Source organism: Eptatretus burgeri, chromosome 8 (genome assembly GCF_056783735.1).
Source record: "Eptatretus burgeri isolate ZD-2024b chromosome 8, Ebu_testis_v1, whole genome shotgun sequence".
Classification (NCBI taxonomy): Eukaryota; Metazoa; Chordata; class Myxini; order Myxiniformes; family Myxinidae; genus Eptatretus; species Eptatretus burgeri.
In genome coordinates, this window is record NC_140968.1 from 5,509,774 (window position 1) to 5,529,773 (window position 20,000).

The following is a 20,000-nucleotide window of genomic DNA, read 5'->3' on the forward strand; positions in this document are numbered from 1 at the left end:
AAGTTATTTGGATATCTGTACATCATGCCTCGTACATGTGTCGTCATGTTTTGCGAAAATGGCTGGAAAACGAGTAATCACTCTCACCGATTCCCGAAGGAATCAAACATTCGCCAGCAGTGGATAAGATTTGTACAAACAAAACGGGCAAATTTTTCCCCAAAGAAAACGGGTAAAGAGGACCCTTTGGATAGACCTGTCATTTGTGGTGACCATTTCACAGCCGAGGATTACGAAGGCATAAACACATCTGATCACCACTGTGAATATGAGTTGTTGGTTGACAAGTTCTCCAGATACTGCTCTGTCACAGAATCAATTGTTGAGTTTAAGTGAGAAAAACCTTGAAATGTATTCTTAAAGAGTACATGGAAAAACACATAAATAAACTTTCTGCAAAACACAAGCATGAAAAAATTTCTCAACAAATCAACTTATTGTTGATTAAATTACTTTTTTAACAGCATCAGCAAATTGGGCTATTTCATTTCAATTGTAAAAAATTGATCAATTTTCCACTTTTTTTTCTAAATTTGGTAGAATATGTCCCAATGAGGCTAACATGTTTTGGTATTTATATGCCACAACAGTCTTTTGAAAGTTGGGGTTTGTTCTAACTGTTCACTTTCGCTGGGGTCAAGCTCAGCTGTCAGAAAGACTTCAACGCCAAAGCTACGGTGTATAATATTGTTGCGGATTCCGCGCCCGCCGGCGTGCGAACGGCCACGTAACTCGAATCGCGGCACGTCGCCCACCGGACGGACAATCCAGTCGTGACCCTCTCGGACTAACGCCGGGAACCAGTCACGGGTGGACCTTTTGGTCTCACCGCGATCGAGCCAATCAGCCCCCGCGTGGGATAGGGTTGCTCGCCAAATTCGACCTACCTAAGTACCCACGCGGAGGGTAGACCGGGCGATCGCACCTCGCCGCAGGTCGACTTCGGACACGGGCCACTTAAGCGACCCGTTCCGTACTATCAGAATAACCGAGCGGTGTTATCGTCGACCTCGACGGTTCGATTAATTATCGGGCGTACTCAGCCCACTACCAACCCTTTACGTGAAGCAAGATGAGGGTTCAATGGGGGAAAAGACGAAGCGAAGCGGGAGAACAGTTCAACAATAAAGCACATTTATTCACGGCACACGGGAAGCACACAAATACAATTCCACCAAATGCACACAAAAAAAAGAAAACACACTTCCATTTACACAAAAAGCAAATATAAAAGTGAAAACACAGTGCAGAGCTAATACCGACTACTGAGCACACGGCAACACTTATACAATTCTACTTCACAGACGGCGCCGACAACACATACCCAAAACCAAGGAAAAGAAATACCCCCAAGAATGAGGCAGGCCTGAGGCTGAGACCGGGTCGCGCCTACCCGTCTGGTGATGAGACGCGGAGCGGCGATGGCGCCTCTCTCCGCGGGCCTCGCGGACAGTGCCTGGCAGGGGGTGGGAAAAGGGGCCCCCTTGGTCGCACTATCTCAGCGCGGGGGGGAAACAGGAGGGGGTTGTTGATGCTCGGGGTATAGAGGATCTTTATTACCCCTGGTGTGCGTCTCCACCTCGGCCAGGACGCGCTGCCGGCCTCCCTCGGGCGTGCAGCTCCTGGCACCGACGCGAGCACCCCCTCGTCTGCCTTCGCCGCTGCCGCCTCTCCGCCTCTGGACTCTCCACCCTGGACTCTTCTTTGGGCTCTCCTCGTTCGACTCTCTTCAGCTTCTCCAGCTACTGCAGGCTTCGGGCTCCAGACTTCCACACTTCCACACCCTTCCACACCCTTCCACACCCTTCCACACCCTTCTCGTTCTGCTGACTGACGAACACCGTCCTTTTTATCCCCCCGTAGCTTCGCCTTTGACCCCCTCCCTTCGACCTTTCACCTCGCTCCCCATTGGCCCGAGAAAAAGTGGGTGTGAAGGCTTTTTGATCCACAAATTTGCATATATCGATCGTTCTGGAGGCGGGGCCAAATCGCCCCTCGCTCACCGATTGGACGGCAAAAAGTGGGCGTGTGTCGTTTTTGATCCGTTTTTGAAGCACAAAATCCGTGATTTTGTACACGCTGTTCGACGCGCGCTCTGCACGAATCCAACACCGGTACCCACAGCGGGGCAAGAACGGTGGCGATGCTACGGTTGCGAGGTGTGACGTGAAGGTCGTGGCGGTTGTGGTGAAGCGGTGGTTGTGGTCGGTGGTTGATGTTGTGGTTGTGATCATGGCGGTTGGTCCAAAATAAAGATAGTAAAAGAAAAACGGCTATCCTGAAGAGTCGCAGCACGCATGAATAACATTTATTCCCACTAGACAACGGGTTTGGGCCTAACTACACATGCACTTACCGAGATACCTCACCTAAGGGACCTGAATGGTGGTTTGCGAATTTGGTAACCACAACAATATATTTGGGTCCATTATTGATTCATTCTATTTCTGACTCTTGAGTGATTAGAGGGTTAAAAATTATTACATCAAGTCACAGACGAATCAAACTTTACATTATTTTATGCATCGAACAAGAAAATGAAAATCTACAAACCAATCTGTCTGGTGGAGTCTGTCAGTGTGAACTGCCGGGCAGTCAGTCCTACCACTTGTACATGAAATAGGCCGTTTTCTGGCACTTACAAGTGGCTCAAATTTATATGGCTCAGGGCCAGAAACTCCATAGTATAAATTCCCATCATCCTCCGACTCGTCCTCGGCAATATCGGAATGAAAACACTCAATTTCATCGCCGCTGAAATCACTCTCTAATTGGCATCTCGCCATTGTTCACACGCTGTTTCCGAATGTTCACGAAGTTTTCGGAGAACGTGACGTCAGAGCATCTTCGGTAAATTCCGGTCTGTTTTTCGCTCACTGACAAAAGTTTTGATCTAAAAGTTAATTTTAGCATACTTTGAGTTTCAAATGTAAGAAAATAATTGCCCAACGATTATTAATGTGATTACAACCTTCGAATCACACGAAGTCATCAGCGACCCAAAACCTGCTCTTTAAAATAAACACGGAAATTTAATGACAATAGAAATATTTGCAATGGAATAATGCAAAGTGTAATAACACATGAGAGGTAAACTAAAGTCTAAGTCGAGGTGCCTCCACACACAGACTTAAATACAGACAAGGGGGAAACAAAATCAAAGAAAATCCTCCCTTTATTCTTGCACTTAGCTTGTCCAGAGATGGTCTCTGTGGAATTTTGGAATCGAGACGCTTCGTGCTGCACGTGTCGACGCGCCCAAAAAAATGGTGCCAAGCCACTATTTCACAGTGGGAAAACGTACATTGGGCATTCGTGAGCGGTATTTGAGGCTCGGAGACCCCGTGCAGCTGTTTCGTTTGTCAATCGCCCTCACTGACCCACTGTTTGACATACATGAGGCTCCGGGGTCCATCTCATGACCCAACCAAGAGCCAATGGCTAATGTCTTGCTCAGTACATGAGCCAATTCGCCGAAGCACGAACATGAGAATCACACCGTCTTCTTCATGCGTTGAAGAAAAGCCATTTCGTCGTGCTGAGAGGAGAGCAAAGCGAGATCCTCCATCCCAGCCACATTCCTACCACGACTACAACTGCCTCCCTCACACTGACCTCATGTGTTTTTGCTTCTGATCTCTCTCGACATCACACCGAACAACCGTTTTTTTGGATGGAGCGTGGCTTGCTTGCATGAAACCCAGGGCCTCTGTCTGTTCAGTGCGCCTGGCTCGTTTATTATCGGTGTGGTTATTATAAAAACACACTTCTTTCATGGTTGGTTTGGAAATGCAAAAACGTAGGAATAGGTCACAGGGGGGCAATCACATATGGGGGGGAACTTATCCTTAATCCCTATCTAATTAACACCGCACCCCCCCCCCCCACCACCACCATGTGGTGACATGTAACACTGAAGCTCACAGTTTCCATACTTAATTACATTGAGATGTCTCCCACATGTCCACGGACCAAACAACTCAATTCAATCCTAACCCTCCGATGAAATTCCTCTGTCTACCCCCACAACCATAGCAATATATAGGTATATGTATATGCATTGTGTTGGCTTAATGGTTAGGGTGGTGGGCTTGGGATCCTAGGATCCCGAGTTCAAATCTCACTCGGCTATTGAATTAATATCAGGTGGGGGTGACTCTGCCTGTCATCCTTCTGAGGTCGGCAAAATGAGTGCCAGCTTGCTGGTTTCCTGTGTCAGAGTGGCGACCCGTCCAGGATTGTACCCAATAGCCAAGGAGACTGCTTCAGCAGCACCAACGCTCTGCACAGAGTATGGTCCCAATGGATGGATGGATGGAATGTGATAATTACGAAACCAAAAAATAAAACCATCACCTACGACGTAGAGGTTAAATGGCTGCATCAGGTGCATCATACTCCCCTCCAAGTCCTGAAAATCGTGGCAAACTATCAAATCCTAACTTCTCACCTGGAGGGGAAAGTTAAGCACACCCAGTCATTTGATGGCGTATAAATGAACTACAAACAATTACATTGTTTTTGCCCTCAAAATAAAATAATAACGAGATGCTTCCCAAATTTGATAACATAGCAACCAGCAATCTTCAAAATCCCAAGTTGTTGATGTTGAGGCTATTTTGTAGTATCCAATCGCAGATTTTAACTGCTGACAAACTCCAACAGGAGAAAACACAAAAAAAATTCCATAGTTTTGGCATTCTTGCTGTCATCAAGAGTAAATCTCTCCTATATAGTTTTACAATTCATGTTTGTAGACACACAAGGACGAAGGCACACACACACACACACACACACACACACACACACACACACACACACACACACACACACACACACACACACACACACACACACACACACACACACACACACACACACACACACACACACACACGACAAATGAGCCAGTGCAAGATGTTAGGAGAGAGAAGCCTCAGGTTTATATCTTTTCCAACATCCTGAAATAGTCGTTCACATCCAAATTCTGCTTTTCAAATGACAAAAAAAAACAAAACAAAAACAACTTACACTGGACGTTCCCATGAAGAACTAGAAGGGTACTCGGTGGAGCGCATACCCCCGCCACGTAATGCCTGATCCACGACAATATAATCGGGCCCAAACAATACATCTTTGAAATTTCAGGCTGTGTATAGTTTTTTGGCCGAATCTCTCAATGGTGAAGAATCACTTTAAAAAAAGTGAAATAAATCTCATATCCAGATTTAGATCTTCACCGAAATCGAATCAATTCTCCCTTGCCGCACACCCAGCGTGCCCACTACGTTTCGTTGGAATCCGTCCACAACCTTTTGAGATATTGTGTTATATATCGTTTCTGGCCCGATCTCTAAATGGTGAAGAATCACTTAAAAAAAAACTTATCAGATCCGGATCTTCACCAAAATTTAATCAATTCTTCCTCGTCACACACCAAACCTGTCCACAAAATTCCATCCGGATCCGTCTAAATTTTTTTTGAGATATCCTGTACACAAAGGCAGACAGACAGACAGCCAGACGAGCCGGTAGGCGACATGTGTGGTCGCTATATAATTGCATACTATTCATTCAGTTTTTGACGGATCGGGCTGAAATTTTTTGACAAAGAGGTTGATTATAATGCGCATAAAAGCGCGGAAGCCGATTTTTGATTTTCGAAAAAAAAAAAAATATATATATATATATATATATATATGTAAATATTTTTCGGATTTTTTCAAAACTTTTAAAGTCCCGTTGCTGGGCAACGATCACCGTTGCTTCCATAGCAACGGTGCTCAAAAGCATACAACTAGATCCTAGTATGAACCTACCAGTCAAGTTTCATCAAAATCAGTCGACTCCTCTGGCCTCCAGAGCTGTCCATTACATACAAACAAACAGACGGAAAACCTGAGAATAACGGTAGTCTAGCGACCACCCAACAAAGACAGACAGGGGTGAAAAACATAACCTAATAACCATTTGGAACAATACAATATATAACTGTGTGTGGTGGGTCAGTGGGCCACCCATCGCAAGTTCATTTTCACATCAGAAACAAATGGTTTTCATTTCAGAACGAACAGGCCAAACAATTTCCTCCAATCAGGAATTAGAACTGGTGACTTGCAATAGTTACCTTGTGTGCAAAGCAAAAAGCGGGGTAAAGCAATTGGTTCACAGTCTGTCGACAGACGTCAGTCTGTGATCGAGGAACAACTTCATTTCAATTGAATGTTGTATTTTGAACACTAGAGAACACAAACCTGGAGTTTATCAGTACCTTGGTTCTGAATTTGTCAAGTTCGACACAATCTCGTCCCAACTGAGCATGCGCAGAGAAGAGCAACGTGATTTATTTTACTCACCACCTTTCTTCCTGTCTGGAGTCAAACAAAATTGAAAATCATTACAAACAGGAAACTTTATGATTTTAGAGATGCTATAAAAGACATAAACACCAGGCACAAGGAACCAATATAACATGTTAAATAAGGTGGTGTAAAAGACACTGCCTCAATGCAGTGTGACCACTCCTCATTTTCATAAATGCCAAGGTGAGCCAATGAAAAAAGCCAAGAAATCACGAGGTTTCGGAAAAGCGATGATAATAGAAAAACCTATAGAAAACCAAGACGCCAAGGTGAACAACGAACAGCCAAGATCTTGTGAAAAAAGCCAAGGAGTGGTCACATTGCCTCAATAGCGGTAAACGTCCAGAATTTTTTTTTTTTTTCACAGCCTTTTCAACTTTTATTTTATTTAAATTAAATACTTGAACAGTGCAAAGCAAATGTAGCCACGGAGTGCGGTGTGAAAAGCGGCTACACTCAGCAGGGGGTTCCTCAGGAGGAATTTCCTCCCTATGGATTCCAACCGATGGGGGGGGGGGGAGGGCTGTCCGTGCTGTTCACCTTTCAAATGCTGAATGTCAAACATGGAAGCAGATGAACACCGATTGTGCATCACATGGCACCAAATGTTAGTCTCAGTGTGTGTGTGTGTGGAAGTTCAAATGAATACAAGACAATTAGCTCAACCTCTGCAGAATAAGCCTCATCATACAAGGTATCTATTTAAGAGTTAATTTTGTGTAAGACGAAGCTTTAGTTTTTTGGGGCCATCGTAAACCAATATTGTGTGCAGTTTTGGTCACCACAACTCCGGAAGGACGTAGATACCATGGAGAAGGTTCAGCGCAGGGCTACGAGATCGATTCCGGGCCGAGCTGGACTCAGCCATGAGGAGCGGCTGAAGGAGACGGGGCTTTATTCACTAGAAAGGAGGCGGTTACGAGGAGATATGATGGAGATGTTCAAGATAATAAAGGGTGGAGATAAAATAAATGCAGATGTCTTTCAGCAGAATGGACAGTGATAGGACCATGGGACATAGACCGAGAGTGAAGAGGAGGGTTCGGATGGTAGTAAGGCAGATATCCTTCAGTCAGAGAGTAGTTACCTCCACCACCAAAGCTAGATGGAGGTCACATTTTCACCCCTGCTGTTTGTCTATTTGTTAGTCTACTCCTCCCTGAGGGGAAGAAAGAGGGGGGTCAGGTCAGGTATGGGAGCATGTGCCAGAACAGCACGTCGCTGCGTCCACTTTCCGCCGGTACTCCAGGGGCCTCCGTCTGGCCATCCCCCAGGCAGATGCCAGGCCCATCCCCATCTCCTTGAGATGATGGTCAACCTGCTGCAACCACGAGCCACGTGGTCGGCCCACTGGCCTCCTCCACTCATGAGACTCCCTCGCTGAGAGAATCTGGTGAGCAGGATCAGTCAGGAAAACGAGCCACATGCCCATACAGCCGCAACTGACGCTCACGGACTATGCAGGTAACAAATCTCATCCGAGTCTCTCTCAGCAACCGCTCGTTGGACACAAAATCCGACCAGCGATAGCCAAGGATTCTCCGAAGAGACGTGGTACCAAAGGAATTAAGTCTCTGTCTCAGATCCTTGGTCAGAGTCCAAGTCTCGCACCCATAGAGCAAGACTGGAAGTACCAAGGACCTGAAGACTCGGACTTTCGTCCTCCCGCACAGGTACCGGCAGCGCCACACCCCATGATCCAGTGAATCCATGACTCCCCAGGCCCGACCCAGACGTCTCTTGACCTCTGACTCGCAGCCAGCAGAGACATGAATATCACTGCCAAGGTAAGTGAATATCTCCACGACCTCAACATCCTCACCACAAATAGACACAGACAGGACAGCAGCATCCAAGATGTCACCGAAAGCCTGGATCTTAGTTTTGACCCAAGAAACCCGTAATCCCAACGGCTCCGACTCCTCATTCAGCACCTCGAGGGCCCCCAAGAGGATGTCTAAAGTCTCCGCAAAGATGACTGCATCATCTGCAAAGTCAAGATCCGAGATCTTGACATTCCCAAATGACGCACCGCAACTTGATCTCTCCGACATCCTCCCTAGAATCCAGTCCATACAAGTGCTGAAAAGTGTGGGGGCAAGTACACATCCCTGACGAACTCCAGTAACAACTGGAAATAAGTCAGAGATGGTACCACCACACTTCACAGCACTCTCAGTACCAGAGTAGAGTTCAGACATCAGATCGATCAGTTTTGGTGGCACCCCACGGAGACCAAGAATCCTCCAGAGGACATCCCGATTCACTGAATCGAACGCTTTACAGAGATCAACATAGGCTGCAAGCAGCCCCTGCCGAAACTCGCGTCTGCGTTCGGTGAGGACACGAAGTGCAAGGATACGGTCAATCGTTGACCTCTTTGGTGTAAAGCCTGACTGCTCTGGACGCTGGTGCTCAAGCAGATGGTGGCGAACCCTATCGAGAATTATCCGAGCAAAGAGCTTGCCCGGCACTGAGAGCAGCGTCACCCCTCGGTAGTTGTTGCAGTCTTGGCGATCACCCTTCCCTTTCCAGAGAGGGACAACAAGGCCCCTCTTCCAGTCAGTTGGGATGATGCCTGTGTTCCAGGCAGAGCACAAAACTGCATGCAACGACACGAGTGCAGCATTTCCACCAGCCTTGAGAAGTTCGGCATGGATGCCACAGATCCCTGGAGCTTTGCCCCGTTTCAACTGGTTCACCACAGCCCGTGTTTCCACAAGCGATGGTGGACCACAGTTGATTCGAGGGTCAGCAACAGGGATTGTAACACCCTTGACGTCCAACTCGACAGTTGGGGGATCAGCCTGGTACAACCGCTCAAAGTAACCGGCCCAGCGGGCCTTCACTTCAGACTCCTCTGTCAAGAGCCTACCACTCTCTGCTCGAACAGCAGTGCTCCGAGGGATGGGCTTGGATGAATGTAATGCGCGAATTCCCCTGTAAGCGGGACGAGAATCACCTGTCCACAGGTGATGCTCTACCCCCTCACAGATTCCTCGCACATAGGCCTCCTTGTCCACCCTCAGTGCACGTACAGTTTTACGCCTCAGCTCCCTGAACAGCTCAGCTCTGCCATTCAGCCTGGCCCTGCGACTCTGGTCAATGGTATCCAGTGTCCCTTGAGAGACAAAATTCTTCTTTGCCCTGCGGTGAGCTCCAAGGCATCCACCGGCAACATCAAGGACGGTGGTCTTGAAGGCGCTCCACAACTCTTCAGGACCCCCCAAAGCACCCAGTCCCCCCAAGTGTCCACTCAGCCTGTTCGCAAACTCCTCAGCTACTCTCTCATCCCTGAGCTTGGCAACATCCAGCCTCGGCTGGGATGGTACCATTCTACAGGATTTAAGGTGCAGCTTTAGAGTTGCTACAACAAGCCTGTGGTCAGTATTGAGGAACTGAGCACTCCGGTAGACCCTGCAGTTCTGGATCATCCTCCAACGACCGTCAATGAGGACATGGTCAATCTCCTTTGCAACACCGCCAGTGTTGGAATACCAAGTCCAGCGATGAGCTTGTGGGCGCTGAAACCATGAACCAGCCACCCTAAGTCCATGACTTCTTGCAAAGTCAAGGAACTTAGTGCTATTCTGGTTCATAGTTCCTGACCCATGGGGACCAACACATGTCTCATAACCATCCTTATCAGTTCCAGTCGAAGCACTGAAATCCCCCAAGACTAGAAGTGTATCTCGTCTGGGGCACTGATCAACCACAGACTCGAGTGTGGCGTAGAATGCATCCTTCACGGTGAGATCACTCGCCTCAGTCGGAGCATAAACAGAGACCAGGGAAATGACACCTAAGGAGTGACGAATCCTTAATCTCATAATACGCCCGTTGACCGGTGTTACCTCAATTATCATTGGGGTCAGCTTATTGGACACAGCTACAGCAACTCCTTGGGTATGGTAACCATCAGAGCGACCAGACCAATAGTAGGTGTAACCACCCACCATTATCTCGCCACCATCCGGTCTCCGAACCTCAGAGAGAGCTGCAATCCCGATGTCCAAACGCTTGAGCTCAGATGATAACAGAGACAGGTGATCATCCTCTCTTAGGGATAGGACATTCCAGGCACCCACCCGAAGGGACCGCCTCAGGTTAACCCAAGGAGACCGCCGTCTGGTGGACGACACCTCAGCACCACTCCGACACACTCTCCCGCAATCTGACCCAGGGATGTTACCCCGTGGTTTCCCTCCAATCAAAGATTGGGGGTCCCGAAGGCTTTGCCCCAATCTCGTCATCCGGTGAGCTTCCCTGCGAAGGGAAGCTGCACAGGAGGTACTCCCACGGAGTGGGTTTTCAGTTTTTTTTGCGTTTTTGCGTTTTGCGGAATGAAGGGTTTTACGGTGGCCGGAGTGCAAATCCTGCCACCAACCTCCTAATAAGAAGTAACCCAACTGCAGGAGGACGTCCGCAGACACAGTTGGGCACTAGATATGGATGGCCGTTGGCTCACAAGGAGCTCCTCCGCCCTTTGACAGGTTTTGTTTTTAATCCTGCCAGGTGTCCTTATCCAAACACCCTCCTCACCAGAAAACCTGGTGGGGGAGATGGTTTAGTCGCCGACAACCCGACCATGGAACAGGTTAGTACAGGTTTACATGGTACCTGTAGCAGGTCACAGATCGAACCTGACCTGACAGAAGGGGGGGGGGGGTGGGAATACAAAAAAAAAACAAACAAGAGCTCAAGTGAGCACAATGTACACCCGAACAAGAAGGTACATGCAGAATCGTGCTACTACAAGGAAAACAGCATCCTGGTTGCCATGGCAACCACTTTAGATGACGAATGTATGTCGCGACACACCGTCTCCACAGTCTGTGCCTATGTATCAAATATGAAACGTGAAAGTTGAAAAGTTTGGGAGTTAGAGTGCGGACAGGAACGGACGGAGACAGACAGACAGACAGACGGACGGACGACCGGTATCACATAATATGCCCCGATATATATATATATATATATATATATATATATATATATATATATATATATATATATATATATATATATATATATATATATATCTATATCTATATCGGGCGTATAAAAAAACAAAGAATTCTATTTGGATTTCATTAATTAAAAACTTTGTTTTTGCATTTTCTTCCTTGGATCTTGCGTACATGGGTTGGTGTGGTGTTCGCACGGGCATGATGGGCTGAATGGCCTCCACCTGTGTTGGATTTCCTTGTTGTTACGTGAATGCAAATTTGAAGTACCACGTGTTACGTGCACCTAAATCGTAAGAACGACACTTTACAAAAAAAAAAAAACAACGAACATACAAAAGATAACTACACTTTTTTTTGTTTTAATCCACAGTGGTCCGACTCGATGACAAACTCTACAGCAAACAAATGGAAAGAAAAGAAAACGACCACGTGAAACACGTGACATTGAGCACGATTCGAACAAGCTCACATCATCGAGCCAGGATGGTGCTTGAAATCAACAACAAATACCAGTCACATTGCACATGTGCAGGTAAAAAAAAAAAAAAAAAAAAAAATCACAAACATCTGCAAAGAAACAAAGCAACAGCATTATTATTATTAACGGGACTCCGTGCAGAGAAAATCTGTGCATCAAGATACGTACAAAGTAATCAAAGTTGTTTTTGATTTTATTTAGGATCATAATGACAACATCGAAGGTTAAATGATCACGAAGAACCAATTTGTTAAACTCGGTAAAAATTATTGATGTTTGGACGTATTGATATTCCGTGATATTTATAATTCTGAAATGCCCCTCAAAATGTGCGTCAAAAAGAATCACTTTTCAATTGTCATGTGTAGGGACAAACGCCGACTCATTGTGTCTCAAGCCATTTGCTTTCTTTTGATGAAGCACGTCGCCGCAGGTAGCACGATTTGCTATGGGTGGAGGGCGTAGCTGTGCCGCTGATATGGTGCCTCCTGTACGTTAGAGCAGGAAATCGGAACTTGGCCAGGGTGGCGATAACCCGCCGACTCTTCATGAAGGACACAGTGGAATTTTTAACGGTCAGCAACTAATGCTGGCAGATGGAACCCCCCCTCCCCAGTTGAATGTCTATCCGAGGGACGGCGCACACACATCGATGCCTCGCCCCGCCGGTGAAGCACCAGGATGACAGTTTATAGTTGGGAAGAGAATAAAACCCTGGCTAGACAGCTTAGAGATGAGTGTGCGTACCCTCTAGGACCTAGGCTATCCTGCCAGCTTCAACCCATTTCCCCAAAAGCAAGACACTGCTTTTACAAACCTGCAACAAGTGAGATTTTCAACAAAAAAAGAAAGAAGCAACTGCAGTGATGTGCACACCAACTCATTAACACAATGGCCTTGAACTGCTGCAAGCACAAGCCATCGGACCGGTCAGTTGTTCTCCCTCATCCACAGAACGATTTACTCACTCGGTTCAAATGGCTGCAAGAGAGAACATCTGGACATCAAATACAATCAAAAAAAATAAATAAATAGCCTTGTTCCTCAAAATGTTTGGCCCTAATCCAGAACAATGCTACACAGGGTCAGCATCTGCAAAGAGCACACGTAACAGGAACGTTACTGCGACTCCAATCAATCACACGCGATCCGTTTTGTTGATCAAAAGATTCGACGAACTGCCCTTGCAAAGCAGCAGTACATGATTATAACCGGGATTAAAAAAAATTAATAAAACTGCTTGTCCGTATCAGGCTGCAAGCTGTGGGGCACGTGGACGTTCTGCAGACGTGTCCTCGAGCTGGGGAATATTCGGTTCGTAAACAACCAGCCAACCGGTGCTCGCTCCACAAAGCTAGTTTTAAATCCAATGTCCACAAGCCGTTTGCCAGAAGACCTCTATGCACGGTCTATCCCCCACCACAATCCTTTACAAGCGATTGCAATTTGGCAAACCCAAAGCGTTGCTCGATGTGGATATGACAATGAGCCTGTCGAGAACGTGGTTTGTCACAATGTTTCTTCATTGAACCTTTTGTGCAAGTGACTTCAACTAAACTCACGTATTTGGTGGGAACAACAAATGTTCCTTCCATCGTGGCAAAGACAGGACTTCGTACCACTGAGGTTTGGCACACGTTGCGAATAACACTCCCGGGGTTTAGGACTGCAAGGGCAATTCCATGAGAATCACACCCTATTGTCCTCACTGCCAAGAACCAATGCTGTTAAAAAAAAAACAAAAAAAAAAACAGTGTACCTGAGCACAAATCAATAATATACTATAAATTAGGCACACCTGGTTTTTGCACCAAAAATCCTTCGGTTCGAATCCAGCATTTAGAGGTGTTTGGGAAATTCTAAAAGCTATAAACTGTGAAAAGTATTGCCAATTAGAGCCGCACGAAGGATTCACGTTAAAGTGTTGCAAGCGAAGGAAACATGATTGGTGTTGCAAGTCACACAAAGTTCAGCAGTTGGAGGAGTTTGCTACGATTGAAACCAAAAACTACGAGGTCCCCAGACTTACTATGTAAGTATGAATTACACCTTGCATCTATCAACGAACAAGGAGAACGTCCGAGTGGAGATTAGGAACAATTTACAAGGAAGAATTACTCCGGCACAATGACATGACAACATCAGTCTCCATCTCCACATTATTGTCCAACGCAATGTGTCATCCTCATCGGCGTTGAGGATCGCGCTCCGTATGTCGTGGCGTTGGTTCACTGCAGAGCGGATTAAGAGCGAGAAGAGGGGGGTGAACGTTCGAGGGCGCCTTGTGCGTCACCAACAGCGCGAGTCGATGAGCTCGGCCCGCAAGCTCAGCTTCTTGAGCGTTTCGTATCCGACGACGATGACGATCGCCGTGGGTATTGAAGAAATGATTCGGGCAGAGAGACCTTTTGCAAAACCCCAAGCACCTTCTTCATCAAGCAGGGAGCGCACAGTTTCCAAGATGGACAAGCCGCCCTCCACCTGGGAACGAAAGACAAAATGTAATAAATGAGCAGATGTACGTATGATTGGGTTTGGTACAACTTTGTTTTCACAGAATTACCCATGACCATCATATGTTTGTGCACAAAAAAAAATCCAGAATGTATACGACAGTCCTTCTTTATATCTACAACACAGGGAAACTTTTAAGACGTAATCTGATTTTCTTGCAAAAAGCCAAAACGCATTATACCCAAGAACACTGCCAACCGAGTCCGACGATGGAATGCTCTGAAACCCTATTCCCCACGGCAGTGACCACACCTTAATCACAGCTTAACTGCACCTTTACCCAAGCCGTTACATGCTGCAGAACAACCACAAGTATATTGGTACTCACAGGAAATGTTGGGGCTTTTTTATATGCAGTATTATCCCACATGTGCGAACCAACTCAACCTACCCATACCCATGACTTCGCTAATGCTTTCTGTACCTAACCTAACTCTCAATTCCATATTCGGTTTCTTATCCTCAGTGTCACATCACACACCCACCTCACCATTCTCATTTCATTTTGTTCACACCTCCGTCCCTCTTGATGTCAATTGGGGTAACGACTCCCGAAAATTCCTCCGGCCGCTTCAAATTCTTGCAATCACTGCATTTTTTTTTTTTTTTTTTTTTTTTTGTATACCTTGGTCGAGGCTCGTATGAGAGCTAACACACAACTCACAGCAAGGAGGCATGAGACAAGAGGGGCGGGAGTGGAAGGGACAAAACAGTGGGGAACAGACACATTAGGTGAACTGTGGAAGGGAGTGGGATGGGGATGGGACGGGGAACATGGCGAGGAGAAGATGGACATTACAGGGACTTTCAGGAAGGAAAGCAGGAGAATTGAAGGAAGTGGGCATGGGTGGATTATCGGGGGTAGAAAAGATCGAGGATTTGGATGGGGGAAGATAAGAGGTGGTGGTGAACAGCTGTTTTGAAAGCCTGGAGGGAAGAATGGGAAAGAATAGAGTGAGGAAGTTTATTCCAAAGGCGGGAAAAAAAGAGGAATGAAAGAGTGAAGATGAGCAGTGATTCGTGATTTTGGTAGTTTTACCAGAAGGGGGTTGTTGGCGGACCTTGAGCGCCCTGTGGAAATGTGTGGTTGGGACAAATCGCAGAGAGAGCAGGGGGGCAAGGCTGGAGAGGAGTCGGTAGAAGACAGAAAGACCACCGACCAACCTGCGGTGATTGGAGTGAGAGGCCCAAAGACTCAGCTTCATTGCGGGAGATGCCAATGATCTTAAAAGCCCTGGTTTCGACAGCGTGAAGTCGAGAAAGGTGGGAGGCAGGAGCACCAGCCCAGAGGGGAGAGCAGTACTCCATCAGGCTACGGACAAAAGCTTTGTAAGTAGTCAGGAGCTCAAGAGGGCCGAGGAAGGACTTTGCACGACGGAGGATTCCCAGTCGGCGACTGGCTTTTGAGGCAAGGTTGGAAATGTGACTTTCCCAGGAAAGGTCATGGCAGATAGTGAGACCCAGAAGCTTGAAAGAAAAGACTTCTTCCAGAGGATTGTTGAGAAAGTGGATGGGGGGGTTTTGTAAACGGTCCTTTCAAGAGACATAGTGAGAGTGTGAGATTTGTGTGGATTGGAAAGACATGTTCCACGTGTTGGACCAGTTTGTGATTTTATCCAGATCTGCAGTGAGCGAAGAAGCTGCTGCTTGCCGGTCTGAGGAATGACAGATGGTACGGCAGAGGGTGGAGTCGTCGGCAAGAGAAATAGAGGATTTTCCAGAGAGTCCGAGAGATCATTGATGAAAACCAGAAAAAGAACAGGGCCCAGAACGCTACCTTGAGGAACTCCAGCCTGCACAGGAAGAGGGGATGAAAGAACTCCATTTAGGGCCACACGTTGACTGCGACAGGAGAGGAAGTCTGCGAGCCATGAGTGGAGATGGCCTTGAATACCATGGGAAGAGAGTTTGGTGAGTAGGGCAGGGTGCCAGACTGTGTCAAAAGCACGTGATATGTCCAGGGATACGGCTCGGATTTCCTGTCTGGCATTGGGGACCTCCATCCATTGATGGGAGAGCAGTAGCAGCATATCCAGGGTAGAGTGACCTGGTCTGAAACCAAATTGATGATTGGAAATCAAGCCATTGGAGAAGAGGAAGGATTTCATGTCTGAAGCAATGATGGATTCCATAACCTTGCTGATGATTGGGAGAAGGCTGATTGGTCTGTAGTTACAGGGATCTGTTTTTGCACCTTTTTTATGCAGGGCAGTGATGTTAGCAGATTTCCAAGCAGATGGCAGATGACCTTGGGAAAAATGAGAGGGTGAATAGAACAGAGAGAGGGTGAGCAAGAGCAGAAGAGCAGGCTTTGAGGACACGTGCTGATGCCGTCTGGACCGGTTGCAGAATCTGACTCGAGGTTTGAAAGCAAGCTCTCCACCTTGTCAGGAGAAAAGGATACAGAGTCCAGGGACAGTTGGGTGCGACTGGGTAAAGTGGGTAGAGATAGTGATGGGTTTGGGACACAAGATTTAGCTGCAAACACCGAGTTTAGACATTCAGCTTTATCACGTGTGGAATCAGCAGTGCGGCCATTTGAGGTAAGGGAGGGGATGGAGGGGGAACATACACCAGAAACAGATTTGATTAAACGCCACCAGGATTTTGAGGAGGGAGAGAGGTCTGAGAGTTCAGACTTGAGATGAGAAAGATGTTGTTTTCTGGCTCTCCTGAGGGTAGATACACACTTGTTCCGAGCTTTGTGGAAAGAACTGAGATTGCTCTCAGTTGGGTTTGCTTTCCATGAGGCAAAGGCAAGTTGTTTCAGGACAACTGCCTCGCCACAAGCTTCAGTAAACCAAGGGCGGGAGGAAGGGTAAGACAACTGAACACGAGAGGGGATAAATCTGTGCATGAGGGAGAGCAAGTTTCTTTGAAAGAATTCCCAGGATGAGTTGATGTTTGAGAAAGTAGTGATAGGAGACCAGTCTGTAAGTTTGATGGCTGCTCGGAGACCCTGCCAGTCGGCTTGAGTGAAATGCCAGACTCGACGGCGGTGAGGTGGTTCTCTGATGACAGCCAGAGAGATGTCCACTTTAACAAGGACGTGGTCAGAAGAACCAATTGGAGCGAAGGAAGAGCAGCAGATATTGTCAGGGAAATTTGTCAAAATCAGATCCAGAAGAGATGGAGTACCATTGGTTGAGATCCGGGTCGGGAAGTTGACCGATTGAGTCAGTCCCAATGAGTCACAGAAAGCTTTTTGCTGACGTCCCATGGCAGGTGAGAGAGGTACCCACACCTAGCCAACTGGCGTGATGACAATTGAAGTCGCCACATAAGAGGAAGAGAGAGTTTGGATGAGAAGATAGAAGATGGTCCATGTTTTCGGAGAGTGAGGTGTAGATGGAGTCATCACTGTTCGGTGGACGGTACAGTACACATATAAACATGAGGTGGGAGTGGAGGGGAAGCCGAAGCCAGAGGTATTCCTGGGGGTGTGGGGGAGTGAGAGCAGTGCAGGGAGAGTGAGGAATAGAGTCTTTGATGAAGAGAGCAACACCTCCACCAGGACGAGGCTCAGGTCTGTCATACCGTAAGAGGGAGTAACCAGGGAGAGATACTTGGGAGTCAGACACGTCTTGGGAGAGGAAAGTTTCTGTTAGGGATTTAATAAACAGCACCGTGCATTTGTGCCTTCCTGCTTAATCCATAATCAGTTCCCTGCTCAATCGAAGGCCTTCTACATGCCTTATAGCACGACCTGTATCGCCCATCATTACCTCTGCCACTAAAGGTGGGTGGAGGTTAAGTTTAAACGACTGCCTGTTTGTCTGTGAGCAGGATATCTCAAAAGGTTGTGGACGGATGCAGACGAAATTTAGTGCAAATTTGGGTGGAGATCTGGATCCGGATCCAAGAATTTTTTTATGCGATTCGTCACCATTGAGTCATGCGGCAAAAATGGTTACACAACACGATGTCTCAAAAAGTTATTGATGGATTCGGACGAAACTTTGGAGACAGGTTGGATGTGTGACAAGGATGAATTTATGAGATTTAGGTGAAGATCCGAATCAGGATCCGGATACGAGAATTTAAAAAAATTTGGAGTCATTCTTCATAATTGAGAGATGGGGCCAAAAAGAATATTTAACTTGATATTTCAAAACATTGTGGACGGATTATGACAAAACTTGGTGGACGAGTTGGGTAGGTGACAAGAACAAGTCGATTTGATTTTGGTTCAGGTCCTGAATCAGATCCGGCCCATCATTGGGATACAAAACGTAAAATGTTCAGCCTGGCGGAGGGATGCACTCCACCCAGTACCTTTGTAGATTAAATTAAAATGCACCACGAAGACGTGAAGAGTTTGTGTGCATCATGTGCACATACAATTGCAGTCACACCACCTTAACCACAATGGTGATATGGAAATGCTCATCTGGGCTGGACCCTCAAAGCTCACGTACCACTCAACTCAAATACTGATAATTCGTAGAGACCCTCGGATAAGAACGGATAGTTATATGAAAGGTAAACAAATTACTTAAAGTGAAGCTAATCAATGACTCCTGCATCTCCTCCGGTGATTCCGGAATTACCTTTGGCTTACGTTGCAGTCACTTTGACCTCTCAAGTCGAGAGCGAGGTACTCAGGACAATTTCCTTTGCCAATTTAGCTGCTCACCAGGACCCATTCCCAGACTAATCAACTTGAGCCTGATGGAGAATGACAGGGTTCAATCAGCCCTGCTTGCGGTCCGGTTAATTCATCTGCCCTGCCAAGGGTAAAGAGAGACAGAATTCCAGCCATGCATCTAGCTGTCAGCCTCACGGGAGACCTTTGTTGGTTTTAATTTCTGTTATCTGGCAGTTTCTTTAGCTCCGGTTGAAAATAAATTAAAAAAAAAAACCCAACAATTTTCCATTTCTTGAAACAGTTCCTTATGGGGGACTCAATACTGAATCAGCTACATCGAGACCAGACAAGAAAAAAATAAAAATAAATTAAAGCAGGAAAACTAAATGGAAGCCTGTACAGAGTGCAACGGACTTCATTGCAACGATAGATTGCCACGTGAGTGGGCTTCTAAATTAACAAGTAGTGGTATTAGCACGAAACGGAGGGAAAACGTTCTGACAAATAACATTATAAAAGATGACTGAAGTCTTGCCATTTTCACACAACTGAACACTCGCTTCGCTCTCCTCTTGAGCAGTTACCGAGAGGTGGTGACAGATTTAGCAGCACACTCGTAGTAACCTTATGCCTGGGCTTTTTGTGGATATGATGATGGAAGCACACACCATGGGTGCGCCCATCACCAGTTGGAAGCAATTACAGGAGTCATGCACAAAGAAGCTGGAAAAGCGACTGCGGCAGCTAATAATGGCTCAACCTCAAAGTAAATGCTATTACCGAATGCCTCATATTTCCTGGGATTCCCAGTGATCTAAAACTCCTCACATTGCATACTCGATAAAATCTCATGAACTGAAGAATATTCTGCACGAAGAGTGGAGAACACATTCCACATCCCACATTTGTTCACCTACATTTTCCTTTGTAAAGCATTCATTTCAACAAGTTAAATTAAATTATTTAGCTTGTACAAAGCTTTTAAAATTCGCATCAATAAATTGCAAAGAAGAGAAGGTTCACTCGCCGACAGCGGCATGGTGAGGAATGACTCTGTCGTTCATGGTTTGAGCATCACGTGCAAGATT

The 20,000-nt window shown here is 46.6% G+C and overlaps 1 protein-coding gene across 4 annotated transcripts in view; it reads right to left on the reverse strand.

The window, feature by feature from the left end:
- Positions 1-11,671: 11,671 nt before the first annotated feature.
- Positions 11,672-20,000, reverse strand: part of SLC25A44 (solute carrier family 25 member 44) — a 71,161-nt gene continuing 62,832 nt past the window's right edge. For all 4 annotated transcript variants that reach the window (XM_085890771.1, XM_085890773.1, XM_085890770.1 and 1 more), the window contains exon 6: positions 11,672-14,291. In XM_085890771.1, the coding sequence (XP_085746897.1) occupies positions 14,100-14,291 (192 nt within the window). In that variant the 3' untranslated portion in view covers positions 11,672-14,099. The remainder of the gene's footprint in view (positions 14,292-20,000) is intronic.